This window comes from Lutra lutra, chromosome 7 (assembly GCF_902655055.1).
Source record: "Lutra lutra chromosome 7, mLutLut1.2, whole genome shotgun sequence".
NCBI classification, from domain to species: Eukaryota; Metazoa; Chordata; class Mammalia; order Carnivora; family Mustelidae; genus Lutra; species Lutra lutra.
Genome location: NC_062284.1, coordinates 44,945,518 through 44,961,808, shown reverse-complemented (window position 1 = coordinate 44,961,808; position 16,291 = coordinate 44,945,518). Strand labels below are relative to the sequence as shown.

The window sequence follows — 16,291 nt, the reverse complement described above, 5'->3', positions numbered from 1 at the left end:
ACAAGTTCAAAACAGAGAGCATTCATGCAAGAAGTAATCACACTGAATATGTATCTTGGAACTCAAAACAACCCCAAATGGCATATAAATGTCTGGATATTGCTCGAACATTTAAATGTTTTGAAAACTGACAGTTCTTCATAGTTGTTTAGGAGCTTAAATATCCTACTTAAATATTACAAAAAGTAAAGTCCTAGAGGAACTAAAGAAGCTATCACTAATGGATAATAGTTACAGGTATTACTTATAATATTAGAACAGATTTATTCTCATGGCACCTGGCTAGTTAGTTGGTAGAGTATGCAACTCTTGATCTTGGGGTTGTGAGTTTGAGCCCCATGTTGGGTATAGAGATGGCTTAGAAAAATAAACAATAAACTAGATTTATTATCAAATCTCTAGTAGTAAAATGATAGGAGATTAGGTGCTCTGAGGATATGGATACTGTCATTAAGTTTATGAAAGTTGTGGTTATCTTATAAACCATAGCCTTATGTTGGAAAATGAAACATCTGAACTTCTGTTGACAAAATAATCAGAGCGGTGGGGTTTTTTTGGGTAGCTTTGATTCTCAAATGTGACTGGCGAACTCAGATGTGACTTAGAGAGCCAAGCCCCTCTTTTGTTAGAGAATGTAGCAAGTGAGTTAATACAGCTGCCTCCGTACAGAATATACTCATTCCCTGAGGAATATCAGAAAACATGGCCAGGATTCTTTACACTGCTGTTACCCATGTGGCTTCATAATTTGTTAATAAAAATGAGGTTGTAGCTGATACATGAGGCTCAGGTTTTGTTTTGCTTTGCTTTGCTTTTTTAATGGAAGAAGCCCTTTTGGTGACTTACAGATGAGCTTTAAACAGCTCTTATCCATAAGATGCAGAAGAGGGAGATTGAATATGAGCCTCAGACCACGACTTCTTTCCTTTCCTTTTTTTATAAAATACAACATTGGTAGTTGTGAACATCTCTAAGATTTCTTACATCCTTGCTGGTTTTCATGCAGAGCAGCAATATCACATCCCAACCCCTGCTGTTGTTTATATCAGCAGCAATTAAAATTTGATTTACTAATCCCTCACTGCTGCCTCTCCAACTCCTCATTTTTCATTTTGTAGAGCCTTAGGACTGTTACAGCTGAGCATCATGATGTTAACACCTCCTCAGCCATCTGGTACAGGGGAAGAGGCACCTAAACAGATTCTTCAGAACAAAAATCACAAATGAGCAAGATCAGAATAGTATGAGATCTAAAAAACAGGTAAAGAAGGAATGAAGAGAGCCTGAATGACAGCAGAACTGAAAGCAGAACCCAAAAAGGTTTTGGATTGGAAGCTCTCCTTTTGCTGGGGAAAGATCTGCCTTTTGCTTTCTAGAAGAAAGCAATTCATAGTAGTCCTGTCTAAAACTATTTCTAATTCCGGACTAGAGGCCAATAACTAGGGGAATCAGGAAAACACTGTAGCCTCACCACCCCCCAACTTTTCATATTTCTTGACCCATGAGCCTGTTTTGAAGATACACTTTTTTCATTCTCCTAGATAAGAAAGCATATTCCAGCCACCGCCACTGCTCGTTTTATCTTAGTCGAAAGTCCTGCAGAGGTTTATGTTGAGAGTGGCGAGCTCCCTGTTTAAGGAACAGCCAGCCATATTACCTTGATTCCTAATGGTAGGAATTTTCTGGATCGACTACTGTCCATTTAGGTAGATCTTTAATCAGTGAAATGATTTGTAAGTATGATTGTTGCTTTGTCCAACAATATTAACATTCGGAATTCGGTCTGCTTAGTAGCTACTGAATTTTACTAATATGGAAGCTAAAATTCATTCCAGCTTTTGGTGGTGGTGTCCTGCCCCGCCCCCCTCCCCCAACCCTGCCCTGCCTTTTGGTGATTATCGTTTTTCTGTGTCTGGGTGAGGATGGTGTGCTGTAGACTGTCATGTATTGGCTCATTAGGCTGAAATGAATCTAGCCAAGCTAACTTCTTCCTCAGTGCTTTGCAGCAGTTGTTAGTTTAAAATCCAAAACGAAAACAAAACCCTCAGGGGCACTAATGTACTTGATTTTGTTATTGCTTGCTGTTGCTTCACCTTTCCTTCCATATCTTGCTCTCATGCTTCCTAATGCCTGAGCAGACTGCATCGTCAGAGCGCCGAGGAGAGTGGGAAATCCAGCCCAGCCGGCAGACCAATACCTCATACCTGACGTCTCACTTGGCTGCAGACCGCCATGGGGGATCAGTGCAGGTACTTACTGCCTTTATTGCCCTTTCCTGGCCTTCTCAGCTTGGCTGGTGGAATGTTGACTTGCTTCTGAAACTTTGGTTCCTTCAGAAACGAAACTTGCTACAAGGTTGAGCTGCTTCTATAGTTAACTGAATATCTGTGTGCTGATTTCTGCCAAATGGACTTGTAAGAACCACTTGTTGACATGATTGTTGGTTGTTGTCATTGACTAAGAAACATCTGTATGATTTCTGATACTGATTTCTGGGTAAACTAATCCTATTACCTTGATCTACTCATGATAAACGATAAAAATAATGTCAAGGTAGAGGTATGTTAGTGTCAAGTATGTGAATTTTGAAGACTTGAAATGTGCAAAATAAGTAGATTTTGGATAAAGGACTGCATATGTAGCTCATTCCATGGTCGTTTGTGCCTTATTAGCACATAAGGTGAGAGTGTTAATTGGTCCAAGTCAAGCATTTCTGAGTGGGGTTACCAAGAAGTTGGGCTCTTTCCTTTTTGGGCTTTATTCCTCTGTAATAAGTGTGGTCTCAGTGAATTATTTCTGATTTCATTTGGACTGTTGTGAAGCTTTGTTGTGTCTAGTACTTAAAAACATTTGTGTCTCTTTTCTTCCATGTCACTGTTTTAATAATCTTAATCCAAATGTGTCTCTCAGACCATTAAGTGACACCACCATTTGGGGCACACAAGTAAACCCAGAGCCACCAAATCAAATAAAGGGATAGACAAACCTTTTGCATGTAGAAATTCATCTTAATAGGCTTGATTGTCTAGAATATGTTTTTACATGGAGTGATTCACAGAAGATTGTGTTATTTACAAGAAGTCAGGAGACAGCTATGGTTCTGTTAAAAACAAAAAACAAAAAAAACCTTCACGGGAACATCTAGGTAAAAATGATGGATTGAACACACAGATCTGCTCTCACGTCCTCCTGAAACAGCACTAAAAGAATGATAAAGGGATTTTTTTGAAAGGCGTGAATCTATACAAGTTTGGAGAAAACAGAAGAAGCAACAGCAACAAAATGTTAGATGCTGGGCAATTATTCAGTGACTTAGCAGTCCCAAGAAAACTGAATCCTGAGCCAAGAAGGCATGTTTTCACTGGGTAATACCTTAAAGACTCAGAAGTTGGCCTTCTATAAGGAGAAGTCGGTGTGTAGGGCCATGTGCTAAAATAAAGAAGAGTGGTTAAAAGTCTGTTTCCTAAGAAGCCAGAGGTCCCTAGATGCTCTCCCCATTCCCAACAAAACCAAAGATTTATTCTTTGCTAAGGACAAAATAGGGGTTCTATAAATTGGGGGATGTCACATTTGGGGATGGGGAGCTATATTGAAGAAAAGGGACAGTAAATGAATGTGTGATCTATACTTTAAAGTCCCACCCCTATACTTCTTGCAGTCTCCCACTTTTTTTTTTTTTCGTTTTTACTTTTTTATATATAGAGAGACTGAGGATGGGTGAGGGAGGGGAGGAAGGAGAGAGAATCTCAGGCAGACTCCCTGCTGAGCATGGAGCTCAGTGCTTAACTGAGCCACCCAGACACCCTGAGACAGAGAGACTCTCAAGCAGGCTCCATGCCCAGTGCAGAGCCTGACACAGGGCTTGATCTTATGACCATGGGATCATAACCTGAGTTAGGTGCCCCAGGATGCTATTTTAAAAAGGAACATTCTAAGAGCAAATCAAGGAAAAAGGAAAGAGCACGTGCTCTTGGAGATTAAAAACATAAGAAAAATTAAAACTCAAGAGTTTGGAAGAGAAAATTTTAAGGAAGTCTCCCATAAAGTAGAAAAGAGAGGTTAAAATGGTAGAAAACATTTTTGAAAAAATAAACAATAGAACTACCATGTGACCCAGTAATTCCACTTTTGAATATTTATCCAAAGAAAATGAAAACACTAATTCAAAAAGATATATGCACCCCTCTGTTTACTGAAACATTATGTACGGTAGCCAAGATAGGGAAGCAACTTAAGTGTCCATTGATAGATGAACAGATAAGAAGATGTGGTGTATGTGTGCACACGCATGTGCAGTATTACTTGGCCTTAAAAATGAAGTGTCAACATAGGTGGACTAGAGGCTTTTGTGATAAGTGCAGTAAGTCAAGCTGAGAAAAAAAAATACCATATGATTTTGTTTATCTATGGAACCAAAAAAACAAATGAACAAGAAACTGACTTATAAATATGAGAACAAATTGGTAGTTGTCAGAGGGTAAACAAAAGAGGTGAAGAGGATTAAGAGGAGGTACAAACTTCCCATTGGAAAATAAATAAATTGGGGCACCTGGCGGTCTCAGTCGGTTAAGCGTCTGACTCTTGATTTGGGCTCAGGTCATGATCTTGAGGTCCTGAAATCAAGCCCCACATCAGGCTCTGTGCTGGATGCGGAGTCTGCTTAAGATGCTCTCTCTCCCTCCCCACCCCCAGACCCCCGCTCACTTTCTCTCTTCAAAAAAAGAAAGGAACAAGTCACAGGGATAAAAAGTATAGCACAGGGAATATAGTTAATGATGTAATGACTTTGGGGGCACTTGGCTGGCTCAGTGGATAGAGCATGCAACTCTCAGTGTCAGGGTTCTAAATTTGAGCTACACGTTGGACATAGAGATTACTTGGAAAAAAATTTTTTTAATGAAATAACTTTGGTGACAAAAGGTAACTACACTTATTGTCCTGAGCATTTTATAATGTATATCATTGTTAAATCATTATGTTGTATACCTGAGACTAATATATGTCAACTCTACTTCAATTAAACATTTTAAAAGATAAGATTTAGGGGTGCCTGGGTGGCTCAGTGGGTTAAGCCACTGCCTTCGGCTCGGGTCATGATCTCAGGGTCCTGGGATCGAGTCCCACATCGGGCTCTCTGCTCAGCAGGGAGCCTGCTTCCCTCCCTCTCTCTCTCTCTCTCTGCCTGCCTCTCCGTCTACTTGTGATCTCTCTCTGTCAAATAAATAAATTTAAAAAAAATCTTTAAAAAAAAAGATAAGATTTAAAAAATGAAATTGTAGAAAACAAAAAAATGATTAACTCTAGGGAGAATAAGAAATTATACAGGGAAGGAAAGAAGCATAGTATATACTCCATGGCACAGCTGTAAATAGTTAATGTAAAACTAAGAATTGATCTTGTCAGAATTACAGTATAACTATAATGGAAGACTAGAAGGATGGAAAATGTGAATATAATGCCTAAAAATGAAGGATCAACATGCATGTTACTCAGAGATAATGGAGGTAAAAAACAAAATAATCAGTTTTAAAGGAGAGGAAATAGTGGAGTTGGGGAAAGACTGCTATTTTCCTAATGATCCTTGTAGAAATAATTTTTTTAAAGATTTTATTCATTTATTTGAGAGAGAGAGTGTGCACACTAGTGTGGTGGGTAGGAGCAGAGGGAGAGATCGATGCAGGGCTCGATCCCTGGACCCCAAGATCATGACCTGACTCAAAGGCAGAAGCTTAATGGACTGAGCCACTCAGGTGTCCCCTCCCCCTGAATCCTTGCAGAAACAATTTACGTACATATACATACATAACAATTTTCATCTATCACATTTGCAGAAATCTATAAGTTTAATAGATTTCTGGTATTGTTGAAATCGGAGTTACAACTATTTTAGAGGATTATTTGGAACTGTCTTTTAAAATCTTAAATATTGGGGCACCTGGGTGGCTTAGTGGGTTAAAGCCTCTGCCTTCAGCTCAGGTCATGATCCCAGGGTCCTGGGATTGAGGCCCGCATCGGGCTTTCTGCTCAGCAGGGAGCCTGCATCCTCCTCTCTCTCACTCTCTCTCTCTCTCTCTGCCTGCCTTTCTGCCTACTTGTGATCTCTGTCTGTCAAATAAATAAATGAATAAAATGTTTAGGGAAAAAAAAAAAGGAAAGAAAAAGTCTTTAAAAAAAAAATAGGGGTGCCTGGGTGTCTCAGTGGGTTAAAACCTCTGCCTTCGGCTCAGGTCATGATCCCAGAATCCTGGGATCGAGCCCTGCATCGGGTTCTCTGCTTAGCAGGGAGCCTGCTTCCTACTTTATCTCTGCCTGCCTCTCTGCCTACTTGTGATATCTGTCTGTCAAATAAATAAATAAATCTTTAAAAGAAATAAAATCTTAACTATCTACAGTTTTTGATTCAGTAAATCCAGTTTCAGATAAATATTCCTCAGAAATGCACAGATACTGAAGACACATATTCCAGAACAATGCTGCCAAAGGAAATGAGTCATATGTGATTTTAAATTTTCTAGTAATCACGTTTAAAAGTTAAAAATAAACAGTGAAACTAACTTTAATAATATATTTAATCCAGTTTAAAATACTTCAGCACATAGTATTAAAAATAGTTATGAGAGGGGTGCCTGGCTGGCACAGTCAGTGGAGTGTGCAACTCTTGATCTCGGGGTTGCAAGTTCGAGCCCCATATTAGGTGTAGAGACTACTTAAAAATAAAATCTTGAGGGGCGCCTGGGTGGCTCAGTGGGTTAAGCCGCTGCCTTCGGCTCAGGTCATGATCCCAGGTCCTGGGTTCGAGCCCCACATCGGGCTCTCTGCTCAGCAGGGAGCCTGCTTCCTCCTCTCTCTCTGCCTGCCTCTCTGCTTACTTGTGATTTCTCTCTGTCAAATAAATAAATAAAATCTTTAAAAAAAAATCTTGAAAAAATTGATGAGATATTTTACTTTTTTTTTTTAAATGGAGTGTTTGAAATCTAGTGTGTATTTTACTCTTAAAAAACATCTCAGTTTGAACTAGCTACATTTTTAGTACTCAGCAGCCACATGTGGCTAGTAGCTACTGTTATGGATGCTACAGTTCTAGAATGTATGTTGCCACTTGTTACCAGAAAATCTGATGCAACTAACTTTTTAGTAGTCGACCATATACTAAAAAATAAAGCAAAATTTGGCATTAACAAAACAAACATAATACTTGCATACAGTGGATGGAGATCTCTAGGTCCTGTGGAAAAGGTCTAAGATATTTCATGGAAAAAGCAAGTTGTAGGAGCGCCTGGGTGGCTGAGTCGTTTAGGGTCTGCCTCCTGCTCAGGTCATGATCCCAGGTTCCTGGAATCGAGCCCTGCGTCAGGCTTCCTGCTCAGCGGGAAGCCTGCTTCTCCTCTCCCACTCCCCCTGCCTGTGTTCCCTCTCTCGCTGTCAAATAAAAATCTCTTAAAAAAATAAAAACCGGGGTGCCTGGGTGGCTCAGCGGGTTAGGCCGCTGCCTTCAGCTCAGGTCATGATCTCAGGGTCCTGGGATCGAGCCCCGCATCGGGCTCTCTGCTCAGTGGGGAGCCTGCTTCTTCCTCTCTCTCTGCCTGCCTCTCTGCCTACTTGTGATCTCTCTCTGTCAAATGAATAAATAAAATCTTTAAAATAAAAATAAAAATAAAAATAAAAACCAAGTTGTAAAACAATATATGAAATTTGGCCCTATTTTTATTTTCACACATAGATGTAAATATATATATATAAACATATTTTATATATTATGTATTTGTATATAATATATAAATATGTATATAATATATTAATATACAATATATTGTTTATATTGTACATTATTAACATATATTTTATATACTGTATATAAGTATATACATATATATATGGGGGATAACATACACATATGTTAGTGTATACAGAAGAAAAGAAAGAAACAATGTAGAGTAGGGGAGGACAGATTACAACCAGTGGGCCAAATCCCACCTTCTGCCTGTTTTTATGAAGTTTTATTAGAACATAAGCATACTCATTTGTTTATATATTGTGGATGTCTGCTTTCATGCTCAGAGTTGAGTAGTTTCCACAGACTGTATAGCCTAAAGTATTTACTACTTGTTATGTAAATACTTTGTACAACCTTGTTCTCAAGGAAGATATACTGAATTTCCCACTAGTCATGTCCATGTGATGTTATCTCTGGAAACTTGTACTTTTTATGTAGTCTTTTTTAATATTCTAATTTTTTACAGTAAACATGCTTTTTCATTAGGGAAAAATGTAAAGATTAAATATTTTAAAAGGAAAATACCTCCATAATCAAGCACATCTGGACAGTTTACTAGATTTGTGTTCCTGGAACACAGAGGTGCTCATTTGGACAGTGCTTCCTAATTGTCCATTGTGAGGGGTTGTCTTTAAAATTGGAGTTAATTAGAGTCTCTGGCGGCACTTTTGGAAAATGCAGCCTCCCTCTACCCCCTATAAACTTAGTTCTGCAAGCATCCTTGACACTTGGGTAGGGGATAGGCACGTGTACAGTTTCCCTAAGATTACATTAAGCTCTGGTGCTCCTCAGGATATCTGCCTCTCTCATTGTAGCCACAGTTTGTGTATACTCATAAAGGCTATGCTTTTTGCAAACCAAATCAGCCATACTTTCCTAACACAACAGATGACACGTATTTTCAAGTCGTCTCATTTCCCAAAGATAATGTGGTCAGACCATGCTTAGCCTACCTGAATGACCAACAGAGCACATGGTAGGAAATACAGAGCACCAAGATGAGAAGAGTTTGCTTTAGTAAGGCACGTAGACACTCCCATTCTAACCTGTTTAATAGGCAGACCCCCCTGCCCCACCCCCATGGTTCCCATTCTGCTACTGTTGTCACAAGTCCTCCACATGTGGAAGATCTAAATTCAAGAAGGCAGTATAGTTTTTTCTTTCAAAAAGATGACCCCAGGGCGTCTGGGTGGCTCAGTGGGTTAAGCCACTGCCTTTGGCTCAGGTCATGATCTCGGGGTCCTGGGATCGAGTCCCGCATCGGGCTCTCTGCTCAGCAGGGAGCCTGCTTCCCTCTCTCTCTCTCTCTGCCTGCCTCTGTCTGCTTGTGGTCTCTCTCTGTCAAATAAATAAATAAAATCTTTAAAAAAAAAAAAAAATGACCCCGAAGTTGTTTAAATTAAAATATATAGGAAATACCTAGAAAGTTTCAGGACCAGGCAAAGACATGAGACTTAAGAATGACATTCAACTATCTATTTTTTTTTTTAAGATTTTATTTATTTATTTGACAGAGAGAACTCACAAGTAGGCAGAGAGGCAGGCAGAGAGAGAGGAGGAAGCAGGCTCCCTGCTGAGCAGAAAGCCCGATGCGGGGCTCAAACCCAGGACCTGGGATCATGACCTGAGCCGAAGGCAGCGGCTTAACCCACTGAGCCACCCAGGCACCCCTCAACTATCTATTTTTAAGATTATATTTATTTATTTGACAGACAGAGATCACAAGCAGGCAGAGAGAGAGGAGGAAGCAGGCTTCCTGCTGAGCAGAGAGTCCGATGCGGGGCTCGATCCCAGGATCATGACCTAAGCCGAAGGCAGAGGCTTTAACCCACTGAGCCACCCAGGCACCCCAAGAATGACATTCAACTATTAACTAATATTTACTTTGCTCAAATCTTTATAATTTTTAATTCCAATTCTTGCTGAGGTCAATAATATGCCCATTTTACAGACAGGGAAGCTAAAGTACAGAACTACCACATATGTTAGTTGTGAGAAGGAGGATTGAAATGTTGACTGTCCACTAAAGTATTGCTTCCTTTGGTATATAACTCTTATTTTTCTTCATGGTCATGTTTTGAAAAATGGGGTTTAGTAACTCAAATTTTTTACTTAAAATATTAACTTATTAAAAGAGATGTTACTAATATTAAGGACTAAAGTTTAAAATAGCACTTTACCTTAATCTTGTTCATTTAGTCCTTTAAGATATTTGCGATATAGCCAGAGGAATGTTGGATCAATTTTAATAGTGACTACAACAAAATAACTTTCAACATTCCAGGTATACAAATAAACTTATTTTTCTATGAAATTATACTAAAAATTCAGCAAAAAGGGTATAAAAATGATACTGCTTAAAATACTAATAATTTGGGCACCTGGGTGGCTCAGTTGGGTGGCTGCCTCTGGCTCATCCCACATCGGGCTCCCTACTTAGCAGAGAGTCTGCTTCTCCCTCTGCCCTTCAGCCTACTTGTGCTCTATCTCAAATAAATAAAATATATTTTTAAAATACTGATAATTCATGGGCGCCTGGGTGGCTCAGTGGGTTGGGCCGCTGCCTTCGGCTCGGGTCATGGTCTCAGGGTCCTGGGATCGAGTCCCACATCGGGCTCTCTGCTCGGCAAGAAGCCTGCTTCCCTCTCTCTCTCTCTCTCTGCCTGCCTCTCCGTCTACTTGTGATCTCTCTCTGTCAAATAAATAAATAAAATCTTTAAAAAAAAAAAAAAATAAAATAAAATAAAATACTGATAATTCATTACATCCAGAAGGGTGCTTTGGGTTTTTTTTTTTTTTTATTGTTTTGGGGGGGGTTGGGGTTTTGTTTTTTGTTTTTCTTTTTTTTTTTTTTTTAAGATTTTATTTATTTATTTGACAGACAGAAATCACAAGTAGGCAGAGAGGCAGGCAGAGAGAGAGAGGGAGAAGCAGGCTTCCCGCCGAGGAGAGAGCCCGATGCGGGGCTCGATCCCAGGACCCTGGGATCATGACCTGAGCCGAAGGCAGAGGCTTTAACCCACTTAACCACCCAGGCGCTCCTGTTTTTTGTTTTTCTTAATTTTCCTCAGCATCCTTGTATTTAACTGCCATAGTATTTATGAGGTAGATAGGACCAGAGCTGTCAGCCTGGTCTTCTAGAACTAGAAATCAGGACTCACAGAGGAGGCTGGAGCGAGGCCTGGAGTCCAGCTCTCTGGTCACCTATAGGAGCATTTACTGCCCATCTAGGCAAGCAGTTCAGTGGTTTGCCATGCTGTCCCTCCAGCCTCTGATGTGGATGTTCTTAAGACCTAGATGAGTAGGATATTTTAGGCATAGTTAGGTTAAAAGTTAGACACCAGATGATCAGGTTCCCATTTGTGCCTGACTGATTTGAGACCAGACACTTATTGATACAGACAGGATTTCCAGTCCGTAAAATGGAAATACCTGCACTTCCTTAGATTGCCCAAGGACATTGCTTATGGGCCAAGTGGCAATTCGTAGCAGAGAGGAATTAGAGAGCCTACAACCTGTGAAACACTGTGGACAGGAGCCATGACCCAAAGTCATCAAGCAGCTGGCAGTGGTGACTCTTGCTGACTCCTGCTTTGTCTCAGTAGAAGCCAAGACATTTTCTTTAACATCTTGTCCAGTTCCTGGACTGAGAGTTCACTGAGAAACTTACAGTGTTTTCTCCTCTAGCCCTTGTGCTGGCAGAATGAATTTACCAGCATGCTCTCCAGCGTGCAGCCAGAATGTGCCCCAGGAAATAAATGTAGGCTAAGGAAGTTAACGGGACAGCATTCGCATGAGGAGCTGTGCTTCTCTAATCTGTAAATCTTCACTCATATTTCGGTTTTGCTGCTTATTGCCCTATGTTCTTATCTTGAAATTTTCAAATTTATGTAGTAGTTAATGGTGGTGGTGGTAATGGTGGTCAAATGAACCCATGTGTATCCTTAACATAGATGAATGATTATTAAGATTTTGCCACGTCTTTCATTCTGTGGTGGTGATGTGTGTGGGGGGGTGGTGTGCTAAAGTATCTGAAAGTAGTCTGTAAACTTCATTGCATTTTATCTCACAATACTTTAGTCCACATGTCCTAAGAACAAAAATATTCTCTCATGTAACCAATACCGTCATTGTATCTAAGAAATTGAATAATAATTCCATAATATCTAATTTTCAGTCCTTATCACATTTCCAGTTGTGCCCCAGATTAATTTTATAGGGTACAGGACCTAATCGAGGTATGCATTGGCATTTAGTTCTTATGCCCCGTTAGTTTCTTTCAATCTCTTATTTGCTTAATTTCTTTTAGTCTGTAACACTTAGCCCTGTGTTAAAATTTTCAGAGAAGTCTTTTTTGAAGAGTCCAGGCTTGCTGTCCTATAGAAAGTCCCATATTTTGGGTTTGTCTGTTTTTGTTTTTGTTTTTGTCCATCATACTTAGATTCAGATAAAACTTTTTTTTTTGGAAGACTATTACATAGGTAATGTTATATAATATTTATTATGTCATGTCAGGAGATAAATAAGGTTGAGTGGTTCCATTAATGAGAGATGGTAAATTTGATCAGATCCCTTAGGTAAGTCCAAATTGAATGTTGTAGTTTTCTTTGACTAACCATATAGCATTGTTTCAATTATTTTAAGCATGTATTATAAGAAAAATAAATATTTCTGGTTTAGAGATAATGGTAAGTAGAGACTACTGCTAAGTACTCTTTACCTTGTGTGCCCTTTATTCTTCATGTAAGTACCCCAAAGAACCCTTACTCAACACATTTCCTTCTGCCTTCCTTTTCATGACTATTCTTGAAATTTTTTTCAAATAAGCTGCTGGTGAGGACCCCAGATCAAGAGGGAGAAAAGAATAAACATTTATGGAGGGAGAATAACAGTAGTATGAACACTTCCTGAGCCATTACCATGTACCATGGCATGGGGCTGAAGACTTGGTGTACATTGTCTGCACAGTAACCCTGTTAGGGGTAAGCTGCATTGTTTCCCCATTGAACTTAGGAAGCTCAGGCACAGAAAGATTGCAGATCTTGCCCAAGGACCCACAGCAAGTAAGTGGTGGAGCTAGGGTTCTCACCCAGGGCTGACTAACCCTGGAGCCCATATCTTAGTTACTGTGTGTGCTCTGCTACCGTGTCGGGTGCCAGGTATCCTCCCAAACGCCATCTGGTGCATTTGCTTGTGTAATTCTCACATCAGCCTATAAGAAACTGTCTCAAGTAGATGAAGTTACTTACCCAAGGGCATGTGATATCCGAACCATTTATCCTATTTTGTGGTTCTCTCCCATGTTTCAGCCAAGGTCTTTAACAGCAGAGTGGTTTGTCCAGCGGGGTCCCTTTTCCCACTTCCCAGCACCCACATAAGCAGGAATCATGTGCTGGAAATGAAACCAAGTGACAGAAGCAGCTGCACAAGCAAGAGAAGCCTGATCGGGTCCACATTAACCAGATGACAGGAGTGAGAGCCTTCAGTTACAATTTGGGGACCATCAGTGAGAAATGGGATGATCGTGAACCTAAAATAAAGGTTGTTGAAATAACACTGGTCTTCCAAAGGAAAGCGTTTCCTTACCGTCTGCCCTCTCAGCAGAGAGGATGCGGCACTCTTGTTGTTTGAGTAACTTCAAACCAGTGGTCAAAGCCGTGAAGAAATTCCTGAAGGAAAGTGTGATTGCTTATAGTTTCTGATGCCCACTATTGATTTCCTTTTTAGAATTTTTTTTTCAACATCATCCCTGAGTCTATTTATAATTCTAGCATAAGAAACTGAGAGTAGTAGAATTAAAGCAAGTTAACATGACCTCTTTCACAGGCTTTTTGTGAAGATTAAATTTACACACACAGTGTAACAGAGTGCTGACACAGAGTACGCATTCAGTGTGGAAGCTACTGTTACATGATTACGTCATTGCATTTTGTATTCTCACATGATACGGTCCTGGGAACCTGACCTAAATGAGGACATTTGGCCCCTCAGCTCAGGAAGACAAGCATTCCAGACACTGCCTGGTTAGTACCTAAGTTAGAGACTAGATCTCCCCTAGGGACCCTCTCTGGTACTGGCAGGAGGCTCCTATTGCCATGGTGTCCATCACACTCCATCTTTCTGTTTCAGGTGGTTAGCTCAACCAACGGAGAGCTGAATGTCGATGACCCCACGGGAGCCCACTCCAATGCACCAATCACAGCTCACGCCGAGGTGGAGGTAGTCGAGGAAGCTAAGTACGTTCATCTTTCATGGGGGCTCTCATGTCCTAGGTTGAAAAGTCTTCTCTGTCTTTTCCTTTCTATGTGCTGCTCATCTCAGACTGGATTCCTCATGCTTGTGTCCTTAGCTTTCTTCCTTTGACTGTTTTATTTTTTTGCATGGTACCTTAAGGCTGCTTCTGCCCTTCTTTAGCTGTGATTTCTGGGAAGATCATCACATTTTTCTAGTCCACATGGGGCAAAAGACCTAGTGAACTAAAAGAATCGTGGTATAAGAAGCTAAAATGGATAGTAGTCATGAGCCTCTTGGGTCCCTCAAGCTTCTTGCTCCCTGTGGGATACAGAGAAAAATCTGCTTATCTGAAGTCATGGACCATACTGAACAGCATTTGATGCCTGGTTCTTGGCTAAGAACTCTGCATGTATAGTCCTGGAGCAAGAGTTTTAGGGCCAATTGTGTTCTCACTTAAATGATTCTGGAATCAGAGAGACTCTGTTAAGTCAGGCAAGATTTCTCTACCTGTGAGGAAGAGTTTTGAGAGGAGAGGAAATCACACTGTTGGGGAGGGGTGAGTCCACTCCCTTTTCTGCTTCTCTTGCCTGTGAATGTGTTGCCCTACCATACCACCAGCCCCTTGGTGCTCTCTGCATGGCGTGTGGTTAAACTCTTAGCATAGGGGGTAGAAGGGGGAGTAACTGCCACGTCTACTGCTAAAGCAGTGTTTCTATCACTTTTTTCCCTTTTTGCCCCATCCCAAATTCCAATCCAGGCCGAAACTCCAAGAAGACATGAGGTAGGGAGAGAGAAGTCCTTTACAAATCAGTAACCGCTGCCGAGCCTGACACGGATGACCTTTCTTAGAAACCCTTCGAGAACATTCAGTCTATCCCAGTATCTCGTTCTCAGAAGCAGACAACATACGAATAGTGACACTGTGTCCCAGGTGCTCTCTTGAGCGCCAGGTGACCTCAGTACCCACCAGAACATGCTTACACCTCTGGGTGTAAAGTGGTGGGAGGCCAGTCGAGACCTGCATTCTCTCTTTGGGCTACACTTTGCATGCTTGTCCCCTGCCCACTCCTCTGCTCCCCCGCCCATCCGTATGACAAACTCACTTTGCTTCCAAGAGGTCCTTTCCTCAGAAAGCCAGGATTTGGGGATTCCTTCCCAGTAGGTAAAGAACAACTCAAGGATGACTTGGACTCTCTCTTGTCAAGTCCCTGCTGACTGCAGGCAGCTTCAGATGCTCCTCTCCTGGTTTCTGGAGAGCCCTTATGAGCAAGGAAGGCAGGGGCAGTTTTTAATGCCAGGGAGAGACCATTTTTAGTAAGGAAACATGCTCTCTGGTCTCAGAGACTTTGGAGATTTTAATAGTACTCACAGTTTTTCCAGCTTCTGTGACAAAACTTCATTCTCTGAAATAAACAGTATAGTACTTCCTATCCTCTGGGTTCTCAACCTTGGCTGCACTTTGGAATCACCTGGGGTGTGTTAGAAAATATGTATTTCTGAATCCTGTTCCCACAGATTCTGCTTTTATCTGGGATTATGGCCTTAGCATCAGGAAATTTTAAAGTTCAGATGATTTGAATGTGTGGCCAAGGTTAAGAATCAGGACATTAAGCATGTTCTGATTTAAACACTGTCTGGCCTTGAAAGATGGGTATACCCATTCCCACCCCCACCTCACTCCCAGTTCATGTTGTGGCTATTACTTTGGAGGCCAGGCATTTAGTTCTGGATTTAATAGTGTACTTTGAATGCCAAGATTGAATGGGCTTTCGTCTTCTGGTGTGTACTGTATAGGTTTATCTTTTGAACCCATTCTCTCATTTCGTTTTGGTAAATGTGTACACTGATTGTGTATGTGACTGTGGTGTTTGTGTCCTGTGTGTAAAAGAGGGGGCTGTTCACACAAAGAGATTGCAATGCAGTGAATTCTGTTCTGGAATATTCTAAACTCTAAGATGTGATGAAGAGTGTTTAAAGTCCCCCCATTTAGTAAAAAGGACTGCTGTGCCTCTTTGCCACTAGTTCCAGGTTTGGGCCTTCAGAAATGTGTGGAAACCAGGGGGGAGCAGTTGTCTTTGACCAAATGTCATCCAAAAGCTCAAAGCTTAGGGCATTTTGTGTGCTGATTCCCCCAGTGATTTCGTGAGCTACCAATCCATCTTGCCCAGGGAACTGTCAGCACAACCATGTGTGTTTCTTCTTGGCCATCTCTGTGTTTTGGAGGGAGGGGGTAGCCGTGAATCCACCTGCTCGATCATTTTCATGGGAAGAAGTCACAGCTAG

General features: G+C 40.9%; 1 protein-coding gene across 17 annotated transcripts in view; it reads left to right on the top strand.

Annotated features, from left to right (window-relative positions):
- The window catches only part of CSNK1G1 (casein kinase 1 gamma 1), a 193,981-nt gene that overhangs the window by 167,137 nt on the left and 10,553 nt on the right, over positions 1–16,291 (top strand). For 10 of the 17 annotated variants that reach the window (XM_047735794.1, XM_047735795.1, XM_047735791.1 and 7 more), the window contains 2 exons: positions 2,139–2,249; positions 13,904–14,010. In XM_047735794.1, the coding sequence (XP_047591750.1) occupies positions 2,139–2,249; positions 13,904–14,010 (218 nt within the window). Of the gene's footprint in view, positions 1–1,118; positions 1,262–2,138; positions 2,250–13,083; positions 13,798–13,903; positions 14,011–16,291 lie in introns of those variants that run through there. The other 7 variants (XM_047735798.1, XM_047735803.1, XM_047735802.1 and 4 more) reach the window with 4 other exon arrangements.